We start from the raw sequence: 24,640 nt of genomic DNA on the forward strand, positions 1-24,640 counted from the left end.
TGGTTCAGACAGAGCTGAAACTCCATGGTGTTCCTCTGAGGAGGAACAAAATATTCCACAGTTTGAAGAAGTGAGGGGAAGAGGGCCCTCCTTGGGCAGGAATTTTGTTGCTGGAATTTCCTGGCCAGGGAATTAAATACTACAGGTTATTGGGAAGGATATCTGCAGGGAAGTTACTTGGCTTTCTGTGCTCTGGGGACTTCTGGTTTAGTTCCCTGCCACTGCACTGAATTGTTTCTGGGCACCCACATGCCTTGGCTCTGTCTGTGAAAGCATTGTAGGAGCACTCCCTGAGGAAGAATAAGTTTGGGATTTAGTTCACTGCTTGATTCATGAGGTAGATTTTCCCACCTTGGGTGCAAGGCACTTAACTAAAGCAGAGCATTGCCTTGGAGAATCACCAGCCAGGCCCAAGAAGGAGGAACATGTGGCGTTTCTCATGGATTTTCCCATCCCTCTTTGCCCATGGTGGCTGTCAGTAATTTAGCAGGAGTCATCCCCAAGGTCAGGAGCATGTCTGTACAGTCCTGCACAAGAGGGTCTTGACAAAATTTTTGTTTTCTAACAGCTGAAACGGAGAAGGGATCTGCAGACCACTTGGATCTGGCTGGCTTGCCCCCTCGCCCAAAAGAAGCAGATAGTTTGCAGATGACACCACCTTCTCCAGATTCCAGGAAAAAGGCCAGGGGAATCAAGAAGTTGTTTGGAAGGTAAGTAAAAGATGAGAGATGACCATTCTCCAGAACTGGGGCTTAGGCAGGGGACACACCTTCCTTTCTCCCATGCTAGCGTGTGGCTCTATGGTTTAATATCCCAAGAGCAGGAGCCTGTGTGGTATTTGGGAGAGATAACAGTGGGTTGGGGGCAGGTAGAAGAGGGGCTGCAAGCCCTGGGGGAGATCTTGCCTGTGCTGGTTGCAGTGGCAGCAGCAACATGCCTTTTCCTTAGCCAAATGTGAATGTGCTTTCTTTCTTTCTTACTTTAGGCTTAAAAGAAGTCAGTCCACCACCTTCAACCCAGACGACATGTCCGAGACAGAGTTCAAAAGAGGAGGGACGAGAGCAACCGCAGGGCCCCGGCTGGGCTGGTCTCGGGACCTGGGGCAGTCCCACAGGTCAGATACCAGTGCAGCTAATGTGTCAGTGCTTGGATCCCGGCGGCTCCGCCCGAGCACGGGGCCCAGAGGAGGAGGGCAGTGCCAAAATGAAACATCCCCTCTCCTGACTGGGCAAAACCAGGCAGATCCAGGCTGCTTCATCCTCTGAGAGAGGGTCCCTGCAGGGCTGAGGTGGGCTGGGTGGCAGGGTCCTGCTGCTGAGCTCTTGCCTTCGCAGGATGGGGCCGTGAGGCAGCGTGTGAACCCTCATGTGGCAGTGACAGAGACTCCTTCTGTGCCTTTCCCACTGCACTTCCAGGGATTAAAGGAGAAAGTGAAACATTCCAGTCTCACGGCAGAGCTGTAGCCACGCTAGGCAGCAGAGGTGGCTCTTTTCCTCTATAGGAGGCTGTGTTTATTGTGACAGTGGCAACAGATCAGCAGCGCCCAGCACTTCGTTGGTGCTGATGGTTCCCCCTCAGAGGTTGTCCCAGCTCCCGCAAGATGTAAATTAGGCTTAGCTTTTGGCTTTCTCATTATTTATGAGATTACAAGAGATTGGAGGCACAGGATTTATCAGTCTTTTTTGGGTAACATCTCCTGCAGTGAGCTGGACATGCCATTTGCAAAGTGGACCAAGGAGCAGGTTTGCAGCTGGCTCCAGGACCAAGGGCTTGGCTCCTACATCAATAATGGCAGGCACTGGATATTGTCTGGGCAAACACTTCTGCAGGCTTCTCAGCAGGATCTGGAAAAGGTGAGGAATACCAGAAACACTCCTTTCAACTAAAGGTGCAAAAAAAATCACCATTTCTGTGTCTGTAAATCAGGTCTGTAAAGTGCACCTGGTAAAAAACTGTAAACTAGATGAGTTTTCAAAATACTGTCACCTGCAATGATTCGAAATCCATTTCTTTTTAGCTGAAGTTTTGTAGAAATTTAATGCTCTGTAATGAAGCTAATAATTACAAATATGTGATTTAACTTCATTGAGCATGGACACATCAATTGACTGTAGCACCCTCTAAAAATATGCACGTGAGACTGCCTCATTATCAAATGAGTTTGTAGCCCTGCTTCATTAGCACCCATATGTGCTACAGTTATTTTATGCCTGTGTGAGAAGGGTGTAAAAAGGTGCTGTTTTGTTCTGATTGTGTTTTCTGTCCATTATATACAAAGAGGAATAAGGATTTGTTACACACAAGTTGATCAGTCTCTGTCTTTAATTGTTGCAGAATTGCTTGTCTATTTTTTAAAAAGAGAAACACGGGAAATTTATTCAATTTACACTTTTAATCCATAGTATTTGATAAAATTTGAATTTTCAGGTTTTAAAAAATCACTTTCTTCACTAAATAGTAAGCCTGTTTTCTCCATTGAGCAGTTACACTAGAGCTGGAATAAGAGAAGTGTATTTTGAACATAATGCCTTGTAATAGTGTTATCAGAGATAACATTAACCAGCAGGCACTCCTGAGAGAGATTTGGGATTAAAGAGATCCTGGAATGGCTGCACTTGCAACCAAACTGGGAAATAATGTTACGCATTTGGAAGCATTAATGAATTTCAGTAATTCCTGGGACATTTCTATGCTCTTAACTAAATAATTATTTTAATTTTACCTAAGTGGGAGAGGATGAATTAATCCCAGCAAGTATTTTTGTGAATGCTAACATTTTTATTATATTGTGGGATTTTTTTTAACCTGGTATGAGAATATTGTGGCCAACATTTTAATGCAGTTTAGATTCCACCACTCCTTGGCATTAATCTGCCACACTGTGAAACTAACCCACCCCGGTAAGTGGGCCTTTCCCTAGTTCTGAATGTCTGCTAAAATACTGAAATTCAGCAAAAAGAAAATGCACCTGCCAGGTCACCAGCAATGCTGTGAAAGTGTGACTCTCAGAAACCCTTTGTCATTCAGCAGAGGGAGGAATAAAACAGTATTGTCTCTAGATTTACTGCTTTTCTTCCTTTCACAGGAGCTTGGGATAAAGCACCCTTTGCATCGGAAGAAGCTCCAGCTTGCTCTGCAGGCACTGGGATCTGAAGAGGAGAACAACCATGGGAAACTGGATTACCACTGGGTTACCAGTAAGATTTTACTGCATGCTGAAGCAGTGGCTTTGGATAGGGGTCCTTAACCGTGGCTGATTTGGGGCACTGAGGATGGGAACAGTGAGTGATGCTGGGTAACGTGGCTACCACTCTAACAGGAGTGTCTGTCCTGCCCTAGGGTGGCTGGATGACATTGGCCTGCCCCAGTATAAGACCCAGTTTGATGAGGGGAAGGTGGATGGCCGCATGCTCCATTACATGACTGTGGTGAGTAAATGGTTTCTTCCTTTCCTGACATCCTTTCCATGTTCTTGGCTTCTCAGTGTTCAAAGGACCCCTTTGAACTCTAGTGAGTGTCCTGTGTTCATGCCAATAGCTGTAACCTATAGAAATCAGATACTACTGCTCACCTGCAAGCGTTTTCTAAGTCCTTTCCATCTCTAGAGCTACTAGATTCAGGTGGAAGAGCAAATACAGTAAGCAAGAATTTGGACTCATGCATGAGAAATGAGCAATCCTGAGCTTAACAGCTGTGTGTGACACCAGTGTGCTGAGGCAGGGCTTTTGTACACAAAGGTGTGCGAATGCTGTGGTTGCCATTCATGCTTTTGCTGTTTATATTGCTATTAATTAATAGAAGCAGGTGGAATCTTTTTCTTCAGTGAGCAGGCATTCTATCAGCTTGCCTACTTACATGGATGCTTAGGTGAAGAAAACCCAAGCAATTTCCTTTGAAGAAAATTGCAGTTCTGAGACCGAGCTTGTTTGAAAGCAGGCTACACTTTTGCATTTCAAAGTGCTTAGCACAGGCATCACCTTCCCACTCCCCACTTCACTGCCAGTCAGGTTTCCTTTGTGAAAGGGCTCAGGTAAGGTGAGATAAGAACTTCCTTTTCTGGGGATACAAATGCAAATTGAACATTGCTAATATTAATTCTTTCTGCAGAACAAAGAAGAAATCAATCGCAGCCCTGCTCTCTCATGAACCAGGAGTTACCTTTTCATGCCACACTGGCATGTGTTTTGCATAGGTTTTATGTCACGGTTTGCAATTTTATTTATTATAAGACTGTTTCTTCTCCTTCTTTACCCTGGGATGTGTGATGGCAGCAGCCTCCATTAAGTTTGATGTTGTGTTGGGAGACTTTACTACCATTGTCACTGCTCTTTAACTGTAGATCACTGGGGATATTTTGAGAGCAAGTTTAACCATCAAATTATGACAACAGATTCACCATAAATAACCAATAAAATATGCAAAGTACTAAACTAATACTTATTATGATCTTCTGAAGTTACTCTGACTCAATTAATAAGGAACATTTATTATTTTATAATAAATGAAATAGCAAACCACAACATAGTAACCTACTGTCAGATTCATCACAAAGTTAGCTGAATGCAGTGGGATGTTTGGCAAAGAATCTTGTCTTAAATATCTGACAAATAACATACAAGTGAAACTGAAAGATTAAGCCAGGCTAACCCTGGAACAAGGGTGCATAAATTTATTTAAGTTAGCCAAATTGCACTTGAACTTTGAGGCACTTTCTTCTTCCCTCTTTTTTATTCTAACCATAGAGAATGTCCCAAGTTTCAAGGTAATTTATTTTTTCAATTAAACTTCTAGCTGGACATTTGAGGTAGCTTCTGGCAGGATTAAATGCCAGGTGAGTCTAGTGTAGTGCATTGGTGCTGTCCTGGCTCTTGTCCTGTCACTGAGGATGTGAGGATGTGTCATCTTACCCCTTTTCCCTCCTTGTTACCTCATGTTTCTTTTACTAAGCTCTGTACCCGGTGTGAAAAACATCCCCCAAGAGCTAGTACAGTGCAACGAAGGAAGTTTTTGTTTTGGGACAATGGTTTGATGTGAATCACCTGTCTGACATATTAAAATCTTCCCCCAGATGTGTCAGATGTGCCATTTTAAGCCGGGGGCTGAAGCAGTCCCCTTCAGGAGGATGCTGGTCCCATGAATAAGCATGTCTGTGTTTATTAACTCCCTCTTGCTCTTTGACAGGATGATCTGCTCTCCTTGAAGGTCATCAGTGTCCTTCACCACCTCAGCATCAAAAGAGCCATTCAGGTTTTGAGAATAAACAACTTTGAGCTCAACTGTCTGCGCAGGAGGCCATCTGATGAGGTACTGCTTTACGAGGAGGCTGTGAAGAGGAATCCTCTAGGGCTTTATCCCTGGTGTTCGATTACTCCTGCTCTGCTCTCACCTCATGTCTCCTCATTCTACTTCATTTTTAGTTTCCTGTTTCTCATGTTGTTCTTTTAAACTCAAGCTCTAACATCGCTTACTTTCCTCTACCTGCCATGACCCCAAACTCACGTCCCCCTTTCCAAGTCTCCTGCTTCTCTTCCAAGCCAACAGCTGGCTGTTTTGGCCCGGTCTCTGATGTGCTGTCTGGAAAACAAATCGTCTTGAATTCAGTGCACTGTCTTGTGCAACTCCCTGGAAAACTGATGGCTGTGTCAAAATTTTCTGTGTAAAAGGAGCTTGGCCCCATTACCAGGCAGGAGACTGCCATCATTGTGTTCTGGAAGCAGGAAATGCTGGATAGGGCAATGGATAACAGAACAACCCAGACTCTTGGATTTAGATCCACAATGTGGATCTGCAAGAACAGCACAGCAGCTCATGGAACCAGCTGAATCTTCAGCTCTACTGGTAGAAATGGCAAATAACCCTAGTGCACAGCACAGTAATCAAATGACCTGACACAGCCCTGCCCCCTGGCCAGACCCATCCCCACTCTGCTCTTGCTGCAAGGTAGCAATCCAGAAAGAGATTCTTTTCTCAAGTGCAAAGTAGGATTGTATTCCTTAAGGGCAGGGGAAGTATGTTTCAATAAAGATTGGGGCTGGGATTCAGCTGATTTGGGACGTCTCCTTACCTGCCTGTCCCTCCTGTTGGCAGAATAATGTGACACCTTCTGAGGTCACCCAGTGGACCAACCACCGTGTGATGGAGTGGCTGCGCTCCGTGGATCTGGCAGAGTATGCACCCAACCTGCGGGGCAGTGGAGTGCACGGGGGGCTGATGGTGAGCTTTTGGGGTGGCTTCTTCCATTTTAGGAAAAAAAAGATGTCTGGGAACCATTAGGTCAATGTTCTCACATTTTCTTTGCTGCACTCGCCTTTTCTGCTTATTCTGCTTAATAAAAAGTTTCTTACCTTATGGGTTTAAAGGATATTAATGTCTCGAGGGGAAGTAGTGTGGTTTAATACTCTGTATTCCCCTCGCAATTCTATTTTGGTATGGCATTCTCCACCTCCTGTCCTACAGTGCTGCCATGCTGTTGAACAGCCACTTTCTGCCTTCCTAATGTGGATATGGTTTTCATTTGTGGGGGAAGCTTGTTACCTTCATAAAATTTGGGATTACACTGTCAAACCAGGATAGTTTTTAATTGCGCTAGCATCACATACTCCGGACAAGAGACTTAGATCTGCAGAGGTTTGTTGTGGTGATTAGGAGTCATAGCCCTGCTCCTGATATTTTGTGTCTGTTTATTTTCCATGATTCCTCTGGCTACCTTTTCTGGAATTGGAAAATGGTACTGGGAAAACATTTTGTGGCAGCTTCACACAGTACTTCAGTTAAGGGTGGATTTATCTGTTCATTTCTTCTTACCTGCCAATTTGTTCCTATTTATAACTCTAGAAGGAAAGCCTGGAGGTAGTGTTTTAGGAATCCTTTAATTAGCTAGCTCTCTTTCCTCCTTCTTTGTTGTAAATTTCCTCTAAAATACAAACAAAAATGCCAAAGCAGCCTTAGGGAGCGACCAAGATAGGCCTGGGTGTCCTTGAGATCTCATCAGACAGTACTGGCTTCGGCTGGATTCTCTGTGATTGGATTCCCAGGTTTTGGAGCCCCGTTTCAATGTAGAAACCATGGCCCAGCTCCTGAACATCCCACCCAACAAGACGCTGCTGAGGCGGCACTTGGCCACTCATTTCAACCTCCTGGTGGGGCAGGAGGCCCAACAGCAGAAGCGTGAAGCCATGGAGTCCCCAGACTACGTCCTCCTGACAGCAACTGCCAAAGTCAAGGTACGCCACTTGTTCTGGGAGGGGTGGGAGGTTCCAGGGAAGCATTTGGATCTCTGGTTTTATCCATGCTGGGAGGGTGCATCAGTAAGGTCTGAGAAAAGGGGTGGGTTCCTAAGGAAAAAAGCATGAGAGCAGGATCTGGCAGATTTGGGGCTGACACTTGTGTCTACCATGAACAGGCCACTTCTCAGCCTCTCTGACATGCAGAGACAAGAGGTAGCACTCGTGTTGTCCTTCTGTCTGTACTGAGGGATGTTTGGGAAGGAGACTGTCCCTTACTGTTTACAGACTCATGGTTTAATGCGGAATTTTCACCTCATTTGGGATTTGTTAAATGGTGGTGTCTTAACAGTGAAATTCAGAAGAATTTAAACTCATGAAATTAAGGAGATCTGTGTTGCAGAGCACTGGGGTTTTGACCCTTTGTCATGGAAACACGAGAGGGCATGAGTAGGCCTGTTCTTTACTGATTCTCTAACTCCTTGGCAAATTTCTCTTCACTTTTAAGCCAAAGAAACTTACCTTCAGCAATTTTGGGAATCTGAGGAAGAAGAAGCAGGATGATGTGGAGGAGTATGTGTGTCCTATGGAGCTGGGGCGGGCATCTGGGAATGCATCAAAGAAGGGCTTTAAGCCTGGCCTGGATATCCGAGTATATGATGATGATGATTTGGACAGGCTGGAGCAGGTAAGTCAGTTCTAACAATTCTGAGTCTTTGAGCTGTCAGGTTTGGTGGGACAACCTCCCATTTCCTTTCCATTTCAAGGGAAGTCTTCCTTTTGCTTTGGCCCGTGAAGACCCTGACTTCTTGCTGGCACACAGCATTAGTGACAAAAGGGTCTGCTCCCAAGGAGGTTGAAGCTGTGAATGCAGCACCTTTAAGGCCTGCTCTGGAGTAACTCTCCTCTCCTGACAGGCCATGTTTCTCCCTTGGTCTGAACATCTGAGGTGTAATCAGTAAATTGTGTTCTGCACTTAATGGTCATTCAGTCCTAGTAGGACAAGGGGGAATGGCTTCAACACTGACAGAGAGTGGGTTTAGATCTTAGGAGGTTTAAGATACTAGAAAAATGTTCTTCCCTGTGAGGGTGATGACTCCCTGGCACAGGTTGCCCAGAGAAGCTGTGGCTGCCCCATCCTTGGCAGTGTCCAAGGCCAAGTTGGACAGAGCTTGGAGCGACCTGGGATAGTGGAAGCTGTCCCTGCCCATGGCAGGGGATTGGACTGAGATGATTTTTAAGGTCTCTTCCAACCCAATGCATTCTATGATTCCACTCTATGATACAAATAAGTTGTTATTAATTCATTATTCATTCTGGGTTTTATAGATGGAAGATTCAGAAGGGACGGTGAGGCAAATAGGAGCATTTTCTGAAGGCATCAACAACCTGACAGTAAGTCTGTGAATGGGGTCTGTGCAGTAAGGTCTCTGTTTCTGTGGGATGTTTCTCTGTTTCTCTGTTTCCTTGGCAGTCACTTGTGTTGAACAATGTCAGTGAGGTCCTTTGGGTCTCCTGCAGGGACAGAGGGCACAAAAAACCCAAGTGGTTCAGGAAGCTACCTGCCCATCCTGGTGGGGAGGTTTGGTGGCCTGTGCTGGCTCCTCACACACCAGGGTGGGGGGGGCAGGCGACACAGCCCCCATTGCCCATGGTCAGTGGGTTTCCAGATGGGAGTCAGCCTGCATTTTCTGGGTGGAAGCCCTGAGCCACTGGGGCCAGCAGACAGCAGTGAGCTGGTTTTGCAGCAGGGTGGGTGAAAACCTCCCTCAGCAGAACAAAGCAGTGGCTGGCAGGCAGTGTTTGCTGCCCAGGACAGGATAGGTGACTGACTCCAGTTGTGAGAAACCTTGACTCTTCCCCTCCTTTCCTTTACAGCACATGCTGAAGGAAGATGAAATGTTCAAAGACTTTGCCACTCGCTCTCCTAGCACCAGTATAACAGATGAGGACTCCAATGTGTGACAGTCACCACCAGGCACTGACAAAGGCTCATTCTCCTGCGTGCAAGGACATCCCTGTTCCACGTGATGGGCAGCAGATCATGTACTTTACATTGCTCTTGCTTCTGTTTGTTAGAAGTAACACTGAGGGGTGGAGAATTTTAAAGATAAAAGGAGAAAAAACAAGGTGCCTACTTAAATTGCCATAAAAACCACCCAGACACTGGTGAATGGTAATTGTTTTAACTCTATTTAATGTACAAACTGGTGATATGTTTCAGAGTGTTGCATTGAAATTGATGTGGTATGCTAGTGCTCCTTTTGCTTATTCCTGGCCTCAGATAATCCTTTCTACTGTTTGAAAGAACAGAAGGTATTAGGTGAAAGTGTTGCATCTGTAGATAGCATACATCAGCTCTCTCTGCCCTCCCAGCTGAAAAATAGAAGTTACTGCTCTTTTCTAAGTGCTTTTCTTTGGTACAAACACCAGTTCAGCCCTGTGCAATGTAGGATTTTAGTCATCCATGCCCTGTGTAAGCTCCCCAGTAGCTCTTGACTGTTGCTCTTATTTTTATACTGTTTTATATAAAAAAAAAAAAAAAAAAAAAAAAAAGAAGAAAAAAAAGAAAAAATAAGTATATGAAGTACATATAAAAGCAAAAATTTAAATTTTGTGAGAGTGATGGAAAATTGAAGGTGTGTGAGGGAAGGGGAGAAGGTTGTAAAAAAATTATGCCAGTTTGCAGACCAGCTGGTTACTGGGAAAGGCAGGCTGACCTTTGGAACTGTTGGCTTTCGTTACTTTTTACTGAGTGTACAGTTTAATGATCTTCCATTTGAGATTAAACTATTCTAAAGCATGTTTCTTCTAGCAGTGACTCATCCAGAAGCTGCACATTTTAAAATGTCTTCTTTATTGTCCCCAGCAGCAGTAGTTAGTGCATTCAACAAGGTTATTAACACTTCCATGACTTAAAAAATTTCTTTAAAGTTGAGAGTACTCCCTACATATGGAAGGGATATTTCTGTGCTGTGACTAACGTGAAGATGGTGTAGTTGCAAAAAAATAAAGTTATATAGAGAAATGTATAGAAAATATATTATTTCATATTATTAAGCCTAAGGTGGGACTTTTCCTCCAAAATTCAGATATCAAATACGTTGCTCATCATTTTACCTTCTTAAAGCACAGTTTCTCTGCTCTTGACGATCATTATGTTTTCAAATTCCTAACTAGACAGTGGAAATCTTGTGTCAGACTTCCAGTATTTTGAGGTGTCCTAGCCAAAAGCAAGCAAACAAACAAACAAAAATAGCTTTTTATTCCAGTGGTCATTTGTATGGTGTTGAACATTGCATGTATTTTAGCATAATGGCATGAAGCTGCTTTGCTCTGTAAAAGGCAAACAAAAGTCCAGCTGGAATTGTTCCTGCAGTGGTGTTGCTTTGCCAAGCGTTTGTCACTCATTTTGTCACTCTCCTTGGTGGAAGTGAGATCATTCCTGGTGTCATGCAGGGGATTTGGGGTTTGTGCTGACTTTGGGGGTGTTTCTGAAACATTGTTAAAAAAGCTAGGAAAGGAAGAAAGGTTCTTCCCAGGATTTTCAGAGAGCTCCCCTCGGATCAGAGGCATATTCCAGCATTAGAATTATGTAAGCTGATAACCTGGACCTTTGAAGGATGTGCAGTGTAGGTGATTATTGATGTACCAAGATGCAAAATTTACTGTGGGCAGGTTTAGGGTGCAGATGCTTGGGATATGGATGCATGCCTTCCTTTCTGTGAATAGTCTGCAATATTGTTGTTATTTACATGGAAGTTGAACATAAAACCCTGTGGAAGCATTGGGAAATGTGGTGCAGACTTCCAAACAAAAGTGTTCCTCTGGATGGCTCTCACTAGTCACTGGCTACTGGACAGGACTGGGTTTTCACAGGGGAGAAAAAGGGAGCTGGTGACATAATACTGTGTGCTGAAATAGCCACAAACACTCTCCAGTTTCTCTGGAGTGTTACTAGTGAGGGCAGCGATCGTTTATTGAAGTGCAGTGTAAGCAGCATTCTGCTCCAAACAGCCCTTTCCTGGTAGCCTGGTCATCCCCTCGAGCTGCCATCTAAGCCCTGGTTCTCTTATAGGGTGGGGACACGAGGGAGGCGATGAAGTCAGGAGGTTTTTAGGTCCATGTGTGCACACTGTCCATACCATCAGGGTGTTTAATTGGTGCCTCTTTGGAGAGGGCAACATAACTGCTGTGTATTGCCATGTGAAATCAAATAAAGTCTGTGGAAAATGCCAATTGTTTCTGGAAGTCAGTTCCCTTTTTCACATCCTCTTTTGTTTTCCTTTTAATTTTCCCTGGAAGCTTCTATTCAAAAAAACAAAGGAGGGAAAAGGGGCAAAATCACATTTTTTGCTTACTCATTAGTTTTTCAGTAGTGCCTGCAGTAGGGCTTGACTAACAGCTAAGAAATCAACTATATCAAGATTTTTTAATTATTTCTGGGATCCAGATTTGAACCATCTTGGGTTGTTTGGTGTGGTGAAGTTACATGATCATTGCTCAGTGTGTGCTCTCCAGAGGGAGTCCTCCCAGGGTGCTCTGTCCCTTCTTGCTGTGAAAGAGACTCTCTCTGGTCCCAAGTGTTAATCTCCTTTCTCTGGGAGATTAAAAGAAAAAGGTGGTTTCATCTCCAGGCAACACCCTGTGCCAAAAAAATGGTTTCTGTGCAATAGTCCTAGAAAGGAGATCCAAGGAGATAAGATCAGACTGGAACGACATAACATCAGCCAAAGAAATGGTGCCGGAATTAACAATAAGGAAAACAAGCACAGATGAATTCAGTAAGTGTGAAAGCTGCGGGGCCTGCTGGGCTGGTCCCTTCTCAGTCAGCTGTGGAGAAACACACCCAGGAGAGAGCCCAGCTGCCCCGTGGGTGCACAGAGCTCAGTTCTGCCATCACCTTCACTGGGAAGGCTGCAGGTATCCATGTGCAGCTGAATAAGTCTGGCTGAGCCCAGCACCTGCAGAGTCTTTGCTGGAAAATAAAGGGTTGTCCCTCAGGCAGTCTGCATGTGGAAACTACCTCCTCTGGCAGAGAAAATGGGTCAGAAGGTCTCCCAGGAGAACAACCAGGAGAACAAGGCTGAAACTCTGGTCATCTGTGAAGTCTTCAGCCAGGGTGTGCTCCATGCATCTCAAAGGCTGAAGGACTATCTGGGTTTTGTGGATCCTGAAAGCAAATTCCAGCCAGCCACTAACATGCTGAGCGAGATCTTCCTGATCAACTTCATTGGCTTCTGCATGGGAAAGGGCATGGAGGAGCGGATCATGACCAGCAAAATGACCAAGCAGCAGTCCTCCCTGTTCGGAGTGGACTGGATCTGGACTCTGTGTGGGTGTGACAAGCAGATCAAGCTGCAGATCGCTGTGCCAAGGATTGCTGCTGGGAGGCCGCGCTGGCCGATGAGTGCTTCCAGAACTTCCAGAACTTCCAGAAACAGAGCAGGTTTGAGAAGCTGGCTGAGTTCTGCCGCCTGGTGGGACAGGACTGCCTGGGCTTGTTTGTCATCTTTGGCATGCCAAGGAAGCCCAAGGACATCCGAGGAGTCCTGCTGGACAGCGTTGCCAAGGAGGAGCAAAAATGCCGTCTGTCGGGCAGGAATGCGCTGCGGCAATTTGTCACCAGCACTGACAGCTCCCTGCCCACAAAAGACATGCTGGAAGATTGCCTGGGCACCAAAACAGGCTGAAGGATGTGGGCAATGTGTACATAAACTTTGTGTGAGCAGCTGGGCAGGAGCAGTGGCTCCATGCAGCACCGGGGGCCACACGGGGCTCAGCTCTGCCCCTCTCTCTCCTCCCTACACTCCATTCCCTCCACCTTCCCCTCAACCCATTGTGTTCCCTTAGCTCCTGCAGAAGCCAGGCTGAGTCAGCCTCTCCAGATTTTAAAACAACAGAACCAATCTGCCAGAAAAATGTGTTTATAGAAGGCACGACGTTTTTCCAGAACATTTTGTTCACCAGACATTAAGTCTTGGCTGGAGCTGCTGAAAGCTTTATCAGCCAGAGCTCTGGGGAGGTCCTGGTGGATTTGACTCAGAGCCTTTGTTTGCATGGTGGCAGATTTTTTTTCTGTCCTAGGAGGGTGAGTCTGTAATAATGGAAATGTGCTGGTGCTGGTCAGAAGAGTTGCAATGAGTGTGAAGGACAATATCAGGTCTTAAAATGACTGATATGGAAGGAGTGAGCTTGTTTCAGTTAAGAAGAGGAAAAGCCCTTTCCAGTGCCAGAAATGGTCTCTGAGAGACACTTATTAATTATGTGCTCCCTAATTGGTGCCAGGCTCCACAGGGCCTTGGAGATGTGAAAAAAAAGGCAGGGCTGGAGCCAACTTCAAAGCTTTTCTCACTGAGTGGCTGTGTCAGGGCAAGGTGTGGCAAAAGCTAGGGGCAGTGTTCAAGAACACTTGGGAAAAATCAAGCAATGGGGACAAAAAACAGGCCTGATGTAGGTGGGACCTTTTCATAGCAACAGGGTCTGCAAACAAGGGGCAGAAAAATACATTTGCTCTCAGAGGTGGGAAATGGGCTCCCCCAAAGGCAGGGATCCATGGGATGGTAGCTCCTAGCCTGGGTGTTTGTTCTGGGTTGTGAGGGCACCTTGGGACACTCCAAGGAGCAGGAGGTGCTGATTAAATCCTGTGGGGTCACAGCACCCGCCTGCCAGCCCCGGGTCCATCCCCTGCCTGCTCTCAGCTGCAGACAGGGCTGAACCACGAGGAGCAGCCAGCAGAGTCCTGCCAGCCCCGGCTCCCGCTGCTCCGGGTCCCCAACTCCTGGGCCTTTGATGAATCTATGTGGAGGAGCTGAAGAACCAGAGGTCAAGTGGGATTAGATGAACTCTGCTCTCCCTGCAAACCTCCAGCTCTCCATCTCGGAGCCCTCCATCTCCCAGAGGTTCCAGTTTAACCAAAAGGTAGTGGAGAAAGAAGGAAGAAGCCCTGGAATTCTGCAGGATGGGTGTTTAGGCAGCCCTGGGCACAAATCAATTTTGTACAAACGTGTGCAGTCCCTCAAGCGCTTGCAGGAGGTGCTAAATCCCAATCATCCTTCCAAAAACCCAACCCCGAGGCACCTCCCGGCTTCCAGCAGCCACACACCCAGTGTGGGGGGGATATTCCAGCAGGAGCAATTGCTGGGGTGGCCCCTGGTGCAAAGCAAAGGGTCTTGGATTGCTTGTTTTCGGTTAGCTTCTGTGATGCTGTGGTGTGCTCATGTGACGGTAACCCCTGAGGCTAGGAGCATGGCGGTGTTTAGGAGTGGGACTTCTATGGGGTTAAGGGGTTTGATTCCGACGGGCGGTCACTGTCCTCCTAGTTCTGGGGTAGGGGCTAGGCTTGAGTGGAAGAAGGCTCAGAAAAAGCCGAGGAAAAAGAAAGCTTCTGATGTAATGAATAGGGCTATACCGTATCGTAGTCCTTTTGCACTGTGGGGGTGTGGTGGCCCTGGAACATGCTTTCTCGTACGATGTCTCGTCATCATTGGAATATAACGAGGATGGCAGAGAGTAGGCCTAGGATTAAGAGCTGGGGGGAGTTGTAGTGGAATCGTTAGTCCTGAGGTAGTTAGGAGGGCGGCGGCTGCTCCGAGGATGGGTCATGGGCTGGGGTCTACTATGTGATAAGAATGGGCTTGGTGAGCCATTGGTGGGGTTAGATGTTTTCTTGTAGGTAGAGGCTGAGAAGTAGAAGCCCAGGGCAGGGGCTCAGAAAGGGCCGGCACAGCCCCAGGGATCTGCCGAGGGGATGAGCTGGGGAGGCAGCTTTGGCGAAGGACCGTGACAAGTCCGGGGCTGTGAGGGGCATGGAACAAAAGGCTGGAATTGGGCACCGTGAGGGGACTCCGAGCGGGGAATGTGGGGAACTCCAGACCGCGGGCGGGGAGACCCAGGAGGCACTGCTGGCTCCAGCAGGGCCCCGCCAGAGCTGGAGCTGTGGGATGCTGGAATGGTTTGGGGTGGAAGGGACCTTAAAAGCTCATCCTGCTCCACCCCCTGCCATGGGCAGGGACAGCTTCCACTATCCCAGCTTGCTCCAAGCTCTGTCCACCCTGACCTTAGACACTGCCAGGGATCCAGGGGCAGCCCCAGCTTCTCTGGGCACCCTGTGCCAGTACCTCAGCACCCTCACAGGGAAGAATTTCTTCCCAAGATGCCATCTATCCCTGCCCTGTGTTAGTGGGAAGCCATTCCCCATTGTCCTGGCACTCCAGGGTGACAGGTATTGCAAAGGGAAGGTGTCAGAGATGGGGACCAGAATGTTTCCTCTTGCTTTTCCCAGCTAAAAGGGAATTTAATCACAATAGCTTGGGATAGTTATAGGACCTCAGTGAGTGCATGTGAACATATCTGCTGTATTTATGGATATTTTATTCCCTGTTCAATCCTTTTCTTCTCCTTTAGTTCCCCATAAACCATGGGGGCAGCAAGGGAAAAGCCACATCCATGGACACAGAGGGGACCTTCCATCCAGAGCAGCTCCTGCCTGTGGCTGAAAGGTCAGTGAGTGGAAGACAGGAGTAGACGGACTCACAGCTCAGCTGGAAAACGTTTTCCACAGGTCCTGGGGGTTGATGTGGCAGGTGTTCCCTTTGGAAAGCTCTGGTGTTGCTCCTCTCCCATTTCTGCTGCTCTCTCCCCACAGCTCTCGTGTCATTGTCCCTTGGCACGAGGTGATTTCCCTCTCTTGCTGCTGGAAGGGACTGGGAGCTTCCCAAGCAGCTGGGGATAGGACTGGCTGCATCCTGACAGCTCTTTCTGAAGGGAATTGGATCTAATCCTGCTGGCTTCTCCCACAGCAAGGACTGCTCCCGTGTTCTCTGTCGCCAGGGAATGTTTGGCAGCCAAGTGAAGGAGAGGAAGGGAAATGATGCTTGCAGCAGGCACAGGTATGTCTGTGCTGGCCGTGTACAGGGTGTCCTTGGAATCGTGGAATCCTTCAGGTTGGAGGAGCCCTCTGAGATCACGGTGCCCAACCATTCCCCAGTGCTGCTGAGGCCACCACTGTCCCATGTCCCCAAGTGCCACATCCACACGGCTTTAAATCACTCCAGGGATGGAGCCTCCACCACTGCCCTGAGCAGCTGTGCCAGGGCTGGACAGCCTTTCCACTGTGAGACTTCCCAATATCCAGCCTAAACCTCCCCTGGGATCATGTCAGGCCATTTCCTCTTATTCATTTCAAATTGTTCCAATCATTCCCTTCTCTTTTCATCACCTCAGACCGCATTTTTTCCCTCTGTTTTTATGTCTGCCGGGGATGTGAGTTTTTCTTCCAGTCTTTTGGCAAAGCTCCTGGCTAACTCCAGGAGCTCCAGGGTTCATCCCTTTTTTTCCCCCTGATTTTGCAGGAATGGCCTCTGGCAGCGATGCCCTGGACAAGGTGGCCTCTGCCAGGGCTTTACCAGGGACCGCCAGACCCAGCTGCTGGATCAGGGTGAAGACAGGAAACTCCTTTTCTCCCCCTGAATGCCCAGTCCGTGTCCCTGAGAGGCTCCTTTCCTGCTGGCACCGCAGGGATACTCCCCAAGGCAGCGGGTGGAGGGAGCTGTGGGTGTCAGTGTGGGAACCATCGGGACGCACCGAGCGCAGCCGGAGCCGTGGGAAGAGATCTCCCTCTGGGCTGCAGGCACAGGGCAGGCCCGGGAGCTTCCTGGGCAGTATTCCCATGGGAATTCCCTGCGTGCCTCCCTGGATCCCGCCGTGGACCCGGTGCAGAGAATCTCGGTGGCCACAGTTGGGAACTCAGTGCATTGGAAGCAAAGCTGAAGGGTTTGTCCATCAAGAGAAGTGGTGATTTATAGAGCAAAACAGAGTGGTATTCCACACAAGGGATTTGGGATTTGGGATGGTCCCAATCCATAATCCTTCTGTTCATTTTCTTTTGGATGCTGGAGCCTGATGGGCTGCGGGAGTTGCTCCTTTCCGTTTCCATTTAATTTTCTGTATTTCATTAATTCTCTGTGGAAATCTGCTTTTAATGAAAAGGCCCAGGAGGATACTGATGACATGCCTCAGGTGTGAGCTCAGACCAAGGCTTGTTCTGGCTGGCAGAAGCTGCACCAATCTCCCAGGAATCTCAGCCTGGATTTTCTTTTCTTCCGGTTCTCCCAATTCTAACTTTGGGAGTGCAGTGCAGCCCTGCCCTGTGTAGTTCCTAGATGAGTTTTGGGGTTAAAAATGGTTTTTAATCCTGCTGGGATTTGGCAGCAGGAATTCAGTGAGGAGGGGAGAGGGGAAATCCCCCAAAATTGGTTAAAGCAAATTCTGCTGGGTTTGGGTGCCCCCACCCCAAAAAATGATCCTGGTTAAACTTGAGGATGCAGTGGGATGTGCTGGGGGGCCTGTGCTGGAACCCCCAAATCCTGGGCAGGGATGGTGAGCAGTGCCAGAGACACAGGAACACTATGGAAGGGAGGCTGTCACCTCCAAATTCCAGCCAGGAATAATGGGCAGTGTCAGATCCACCAGAACACTATGGAAGGGCTGTGCTGGGATCCTCAAATTCCAGTCAGAAATGCTGGGCACTGCCAGCTCTTTGGGACACTGCCTGATCCCAAGAGTTTTCCCGTTATTTTCTGTCCTGCTCAGTACCTGGCACTTCATTAGAGTCTCACAGGCCAAAAATCCCATGGGAGCAGCTGGAATCACAGCCGATCACACAGAAGCCGGTGCAGGATTGGAAATGTGCTGTTCCACAGATTTATTTTTCCCAATGGGTTTTTAATTTAAAGCAGAACACTGCCCGTGCCCCGACCTCCCGTATCCCAACCTCATATCCTTTATTTTTGGGGTTTCTCCATGAGAATTATCTGCCTAGGCTGGATAAAAAATTCAAAACAAATTCCCCCGGCTCTGCGGGGCCCGGCGGGGTCTGGGGTGTCCCGGAGCCCCAGCGGGGCCGCAGCCGGAGCAGGAGCGGCAGCGCCGGGCTCGGCCCCAGCGCCCGTCCCGGAGCGGCTCCTCCCGCCCGCGGCGAGCCCGGTCCCCATTCCAGCGCCAATCCCACCCCGGTCCTCCGGCCCCGGGACCCCCAGCGGACACGGGCAGGACCCGGACGCGAAGCCCCGGTCACAGTGCCGGGGGCCCCGCGTTCCAGCCCCGGTTCGGCCCGGGATGGAGCCGGGGCTCCGTGAGGCGGGCCCGGCTCAGGTGCGCGGGGCCCCGGGGCGGCTGCACGGGGCGGGGCCGCGGTCATTTAATCCCCGGAAAGGGCCGCGGCCGCCACCTGCTCGCCGAGAGCGCGGGGCGGGGGGGAGCTCCCTGTGCGGGCTGCGCAGGTGAGGCGCGGGGGCCTCGGCCTCCCCTCCTGTCCCCCCCTCCCCCCCTCTAGCCCTCCTGCCTTCGCCCTGTATTCCCTTTCCTTCTCCCCCGTCCCTATCGCCCCGAAACTCTTCCCTCCTCTCCCTTCAAACCCCAGCTCCCCACTCCTTCCTCTCCTGTCCCTACGCCGCTATCCCCTTCTATTCCCCTCTCCCCCTCCTCTGTCCACCCTCTCTCTTCCCCCCACCTGGCCTTTCCCTTCCCGCTTCCCTCCTCACCTCCCCCCCCCCCCCCCCCCCCCCCGTCTCTCCTCTCTCTCCGTCCTTCTCTCTCCCTCTTTCCCGCAGCCGCGGAGCTCGGGGTGCCGGAGAATAAAGCCCAGAGGGCCGGAGCCCGGCGCCCTCCGCCCTTGCTGTGAAACCGAGATTTTTGGAGTTCACTTGAATTAGTAATATGACTTAAGCATTTAAAATGTAGCCTGTTGAACTGTGTGTTGAATTTTAACCTTCTTACTTAAGAAACCTCTAACCATGGTACAAAGGGCATAGGAAAATGCAAATTTCTGAAGTTTCTTACATATAGAACAATACCAGAGAAGACCAAGAGATACAAAAAGCCCAGATAAAGGAACTCCTCTGTCTCCAAGCTAATTAAGGCCGTCAGACGTACTCAGATAAGCACCAAGGGACCAAAAGCACATGCACAAAGGAGAAAAGTTCAAAAGTTCAGCCATGAGGAAGACCACAGCCTTCAGCCTCAGAGACACCAGAGACCCCCGTGCGACCACCACAGCAAACAACGCATGCCCAGAAGGGCGTGGATCGGATTACCATACGAGGCGAGGACAGGCGGGGCCAGGGCTTGAATATGCATAGAAAAGTTGTGCAAAGTATTGCATATGGAACACCTTTGTGAATAAAGATGTGGGACAGGCTGAAGCTTGGCGCACAAGTTTTCACGAGAGCTATCTCGCTTGTGCCGGGCGCTGACGTACATGCCCACTTCATAACTATATCTGGTTGTGAAGTTTATTTATTCCGCGTATCGTTTCAGCTGGAGTCCCCTCACGGAGCCGGACCCGCTCGGCGGCTCCTCAATGCTGTTCACACACAGCGCCGGCACTCCGGCTTCCACACATCACACTGCGGGGGCAGCGAGGGCCCACTCCTCCGGAGGGGGTTCTGGGGCGAGGGGATGTGGGTAGGTTAGGAGGGACCCCCTCCTCCGGCGAGGGCGGGAGGAGTGATGGGGGGAATGGGTTGGGGGAGGTCCTGGGAGGGTAGGGGGGTCGGGGAGCGGACGGGGCGGAGGGGGCCTCCCTTCCCCCTCCGGGCCTCGCCCTCTCCTCCGGACCCCCTCCTCCGGACCGGGGCCCAGGAGGAGGGAGGGGGCGTGAGGGGTCAGGACAGGAGGGGCCATTCATTGCCGATTTTTTTTTATGTGTGCTCACCCTGCAGAGTAACGCGACCCCCCCTGCTTCCCACCCGCTCCCCTTCCCCCCTCCTCCGGGCCCCGGTCCGGAGGAGGGGGTCCCCGGGAGAGGGCCGGGGCAGAGCCCGTCCGGAGGAGGGGGTCCGGAGAAGAGGGCGAGGCCTGGAGCGGGGGCGGAAGGAACCCCTCCTCCGGAGAGAGCCCACCCCGACCCTGCCCGGGACCCCCTCCGGAGGAGGGGGCCGTCCCTGACACACCCCCCCCCCCCCCCCCCCCCCCAACCCCCCAATGTGATGTTGGGAAAGCTTTCCGGCAGTGTCGGGTGGTGTGTTAGACTGGTATGGGAGGACCCAGCGAGCGGCTCCGGCCCCGTGGTGGCGGGGGGGGGGGGGACTTCAGCAAGGGCGGGGGGCGCCGGGCTCCGGCCCTCTGGGCTTTATTCTCCGGCACCCCGAGCCTCGCGGCTGCGGGGAAAGAAGGAGAGCGGGGAACGGAGAACGAGAATAGGGGAGCAGAGGAGGTGGTCGAGGGGTGGATGACAAGAACAGAGGGCAGGTGGCGGGAGGTCGGGGTGTGCAGGGCACCAGGGCAGGGCACTGGGGGGAAGGCAGGCTGGAGGAAGGAGGGGAAGGATTGAAGGCAGGTGCGGGGAGATAGGGGCGGGAAGGGGAGCAGAGGGGACCACCTGTGCCGGCTCCGCCCCGCCCATAACTCCCGGAGGATCCGCGCCCGCTCCGCTTGGTGCGGTGGATGCTCGGCCCGGGGTGGGGTGGGATCGTCGCTCGGAGCGCTGCGCAGAGCTTGAGACGCTGAAGTGGGGTCGGTACCGGGATCCGGGCCCGGAGATCTGGGTCCGGGTCCTGCCGGTGTCTGCTAGGGGACCCGGGCGGAGCCGCTTCTCGCTCGGCGGGCGGGGTGCGGAATTTGGGCTGGGGTGAGGACCGGGATGGCCACGGACAGGAGGAGCCGCTCCGGGACGGGCGCTGGGGCCGACCCTGGCGCTGCCGCTTTGCTCCTGCTTCGGTCGGCGCGGGGCTGGGGTCCCGCCGCGGCTCCGGGTACGGTCCCGGTGCGGCCGCGGGGAGCCGGAGCTGTGCCGGTGCCGGACCCGGAGGAGGGCGGCGGTTCCCCGGAGCAGGCGCTGGATCGCGGCTGGAAGCGGGCGGGGCGCGTGCCGGCCCCGGGACCCTCCCGACGCCGCCGCTCCCTCAGCGCCGCCCGCGGCGCCGGCCCGTGGGGCGCCCCCTGGCGGACACGGAGCGGCGGCGCGAGCGCAGCGCCCCCTGGCGGGCAGCAGCGCGCTCCCGTGCGGGCCCGGCCCCGCAGCGCCCCGGGGATGCGGAGCCCCCCCGGCCCGGAACGCCGAGGTCACCGCACCGCCCTGGGCAGAGCAGCGCCCTCCGCCCCCTGCCCCCTGCCCGAGCCCCCGGGAGCTCGCGCTCCCGCGGAACGAGCGGCGCTGGATCGCCGCGGGCGGGAGGAGCCGCTCCGGGGCGGGCGCTGGGGCCGAGTCCGGACTGCGCCCGGTGCGGGACCGGGGCCCCGCCGGGGCTCGGTCCTGCTCCAGCCGCTCATCCGACACCTGCCGGGTGAGACTTGATGCTCTCCCTTCTCTCCTCCACTTTCTCTGTGGCTCGCACTCCCCAGTGGAGAAACACGTGGGTTTAAAAAGCCAGAGAAAACTGTTTGCTCTTTATTTCCGGAGCACAGGGGATTCCGGGTTGGAAAGAGCCACGAGGAGCAGCAAGTCAAACCGTGATAAGTGACTGATCCATGGGGGGATTGAATTCAGAATCTTGGCCTTGTCAGCACCCTGCTCCAAGCACCTGAACCAAGCTCAGGCTCATGAGGAAGGTCCTGCCTGGGATGGGGATGGCTGCTGCCAGCAGCCAGGGAATTCCTGTGCAAATGTAGCTCCTTCTTTCCTGCTAGTGCTGCTTTCCACACCAGCCCCTTGACTGGCTCTAGAGCAGAACTGGCTGGTACCTGACATGACAGCACAAAACTCTTCCAATAACCCTGGTTTCCTGCCCTTTCCAGGATTTACCCATCAGCTGTAAAGGTGCTCATTCCATGTCCCTTTTCAGGGAGAAATGAGCCGGACAAGTCTTGAGGCATCACTTGGTCCAGGGCCAAAGTTGTTCTGGAGAGTGTCAGGGCTGGTCCCACCTGCAGAGGGGCATTTCCTGCAGGTGACTGTTCACAGCCCAAAATCACTGCAGGTGCTGAGGCTGGGGCCACTTTCCTGGCGCCCAGAGCTGCACGGAGGCCTTGGTGACTCCCACTCCCTGCCAGGAATGTTCCTTGGTGTTTCCTCAGTGTGTCCCAGCTGGCTGGGAACATGGGGCTGGAGGAGGCGGGGAGCTCCAGGAAGGGAACCAGCACCTCTTGTCCTCGGTATTTGCAGGGGAGGAGCTGCGCCTGCAGTGTCCTGCCTGTGGCAGGCAGCGTGCCACACACACATCCCGGGGATGGGCACTGGGATGCCCGGGCAGCGCTGGGATGGGCGTGGATAAAGGCCTGCCCATGGCTCCTCGGCCAGGGGCTGCTCTGAACAGGCACCTGGAGATGCTTCAGCCCAGACAGACCCCACTGACACCCCAAAATTACCCTGAGGAACAGCTGGTGTTACCTGGGAATGTTGGCATAGTGCGTTAGCAGAGGGGCTCAGACAGCGATTCCTGGTGCTGACCTCCCAGAGCTCCCACACACCCCCAGGTAAGTCCCAGCCCCTCAAACCCCTTCCCTTCCAGCCTAGGGACATCATCCAGCAGCAGCATTAAAGTCAAGGGAATCTTCCCTCACAGAAATGAAGCCCCAGGCAATGCCCTTAGAGATGCCTTAAAAGGTCAGAGTCGGATGAAGTTTTGTTTGGATGAAGTTTGGAGTTTTTCAGGGAGCCAGCTGGAACCACAGAACTGATGGAAAGCTTTCCCACTGAAGGTGTGCTGAAAGCAGGGATGTGCATCCCTTTCCTGAGGGAAAATAACATCCAGAGGCACCGCTCAGGTTCTGAAATGGACTCAGCTCCTGCAGGGAGAGACGTCCTCCCCTGGGCACAGGAGCTGCCTTAGCGCGGGTTGGGAGCGCCTCTGGCCACCGCCTTCTCCTGCCTTAAAATATCAACTGGAGCCCGAGCTCAGGGGGGATGAAATCAGCTGAATTCCAGGGAACTCTGTTGAGTATCCCCAGGGACATCAGTGGGGCTGGGGGATGAGGGTTATAAATAGCAAATTGTATGGAATATAAACCTGTCCTTGTCCTGATTCCACTGAGCTTCCCTGGAACCTCTGCTGGTTCCTGCCACAGCTGGTGCTGAAGTGGCAGCTCTGCATGGGAATGCCCACACTCCACAAGGCACTGTCAGGTTATTCCAGCAGGAATTCAGCAGGGAATCTGGGGCTGTGGGTATAATTCATCTGAAGTAGCGAAGCTGATACCGAACCCCAAATTTGGGCACCACACAGAAAACAATCTTTGTGCTGCTCTGCCTGCTAAAGCCCCTGGGCTGGGAAACTTCAGCAGCCAAATGTATGGAATGATGTAAATCCCAGCATCCTACAGAGGGACAAGCCAAGTGCCAGGGTGGGAGCTTGTGTCCTTCCCCTGCTGTTGGCAGGACAAATTCCCCTCGGCACAGTTGGCCCGGCTGAGCGGGGGCTGGGAGCAGGAGGGGCGGGAGAGCGGATCGCTGCCCGGGAAGCGCCGGGACATGAGGCTGCTGGAATCTCATCTGAATCACTGAAAACGTTCTTGTCCTGCAGAAGCCAAAGCAGATCCCTCCTGGCCAGGCTGGTGGGCAGCAGCTCTGGGGGAAAACACCCTGGCCCTGCCAGGAGCTCTGACTCTGCTTTTCCTCCCAGCTCCTGAGCAGTGTCAGGGCCACTGTGAGGGAGTTCAAATGCAAATAAACCCCACATCCCATGGAGTGAATGATCCCAACAGAGAAATGCAGTGTTGTCATAAAAAACTTTTAAGTTCTGTTAAAAAGGCTATGACAACACTGTAATGGGATTCCCAGGAGCCTTCTGGTTTGCTCTTGGAATGCTCCTGGTTCTGTTTTTATGTATTTATAGTCCCTCCATGTGCACCTTGTAGAATTTATTCTGGGACTCAGAGGTTGAGCAGGGTTGGCTTTGGATCGACCTTCACCTCTGGTCCAATTTGTGCAAACTCAACTTGGGCCAAGCTTGGTAAACTCATCACCTCAGCTTTCCCCTCCAAAATATCCCCTACTTATTTCCCTGCAGATGAACCTAGATTTTGCCCCGAAATGTCCACTCCTCACCTCCACTTGCCCTCACAGTGTCCCTTCTGTTCCCCACAGGTGCCCTGCTAACACCAGGGAGGTCCCTTTGCCTTTCTCCTGCCCCTCTCTAGCCCAAGGCTGCTCCTCTGCTCTCTTTCTCTGCCCTGGTTCCACACAAAGGGGCACAAAAGAGGAAAGGTTTGAGAAAACTTTCCTGCAATTAATTAATAATTATTTCCAGTTCCCCAGTGAGAAGAACATGAACTCACAGCCATCAAGGCCTGACAGTTCCCTGCAGTGAGAGCTCAGCACATGTCCACAGAGGCAAGTCCAGCATCTGAAAGAAAGAAAGAAGAAACAGGTGATTTATTCTGTTTCAAAGTTATTTCAAGTTCTCAAACCAAGACCAACCTTTGCTCTTGATTTTGGCTGGGTGAATCCTGAGCAGCGGGCACAGGTCATGTCATTCATG

General features: G+C 51.3%; 3 protein-coding genes across 24 annotated transcripts in view; 2 read left to right on the top strand and 1 right to left on the bottom strand.

Annotated features, from left to right (window-relative positions):
* The window catches only part of PPFIBP1 (PPFIA binding protein 1), a 108,162-nt gene extending 96,703 nt beyond the window's left edge, over positions 1-11,459 (top strand). For all 22 annotated transcript variants that reach the window (XM_038153241.1, XM_038153247.1, XM_038153245.1 and 19 more), the window contains 11 exons: positions 569-710; positions 986-1,114; positions 1,703-1,853; positions 3,086-3,197; positions 3,340-3,428; positions 5,182-5,304; positions 6,088-6,213; positions 7,035-7,223; positions 7,732-7,911; positions 8,553-8,618; positions 9,102-11,459. In XM_038153241.1, coding sequence (XP_038009169.1) covers positions 569-710; positions 986-1,114; positions 1,703-1,853; positions 3,086-3,197; positions 3,340-3,428; positions 5,182-5,304; positions 6,088-6,213; positions 7,035-7,223; positions 7,732-7,911; positions 8,553-8,618; positions 9,102-9,188 — 1,394 coding nt within the window. In that variant the 3' untranslated portion in view covers positions 9,189-11,459. The remainder of the gene's footprint in view (positions 1-568; positions 711-985; positions 1,115-1,702; positions 1,854-3,085; positions 3,198-3,339; positions 3,429-5,181; positions 5,305-6,087; positions 6,214-7,034; positions 7,224-7,731; positions 7,912-8,552; positions 8,619-9,101) is intronic.
* Positions 11,460-11,597: 138 nt separating this feature from the next.
* REP15 (RAB15 effector protein) lies at positions 11,598-12,951 on the top strand. The gene is given in 3 exon segments (XM_038153265.1): positions 11,598-12,657; positions 12,660-12,911; positions 12,914-12,951. Coding segments are annotated over 3 exon segments (711 nt in total). The 5' UTR covers positions 11,598-12,236.
* Positions 12,952-18,886: 5,935 nt separating this feature from the next.
* LOC119708467 (translation initiation factor IF-2-like) lies at positions 18,887-21,694 on the bottom strand. Its single transcript, XM_038154931.1, has 3 exons — positions 21,674-21,694; positions 20,605-21,558; positions 18,887-19,669 (listed from the first exon to the last, which is right to left on the bottom strand). The coding sequence occupies exons 1-3, from the start codon at positions 21,692-21,694 to the stop codon at positions 19,592-19,594; spliced, it is 1,053 nt and encodes a 350-aa protein (XP_038010859.1). The 3' UTR covers positions 18,887-19,591.
* Between the last annotated feature and the right edge of the window lie 2,946 nt (positions 21,695-24,640).

Source organism: Motacilla alba, chromosome 1A (genome assembly GCF_015832195.1).
Source record: "Motacilla alba alba isolate MOTALB_02 chromosome 1A, Motacilla_alba_V1.0_pri, whole genome shotgun sequence".
NCBI classification, from domain to species: domain Eukaryota; kingdom Metazoa; phylum Chordata; class Aves; order Passeriformes; family Motacillidae; genus Motacilla; species Motacilla alba.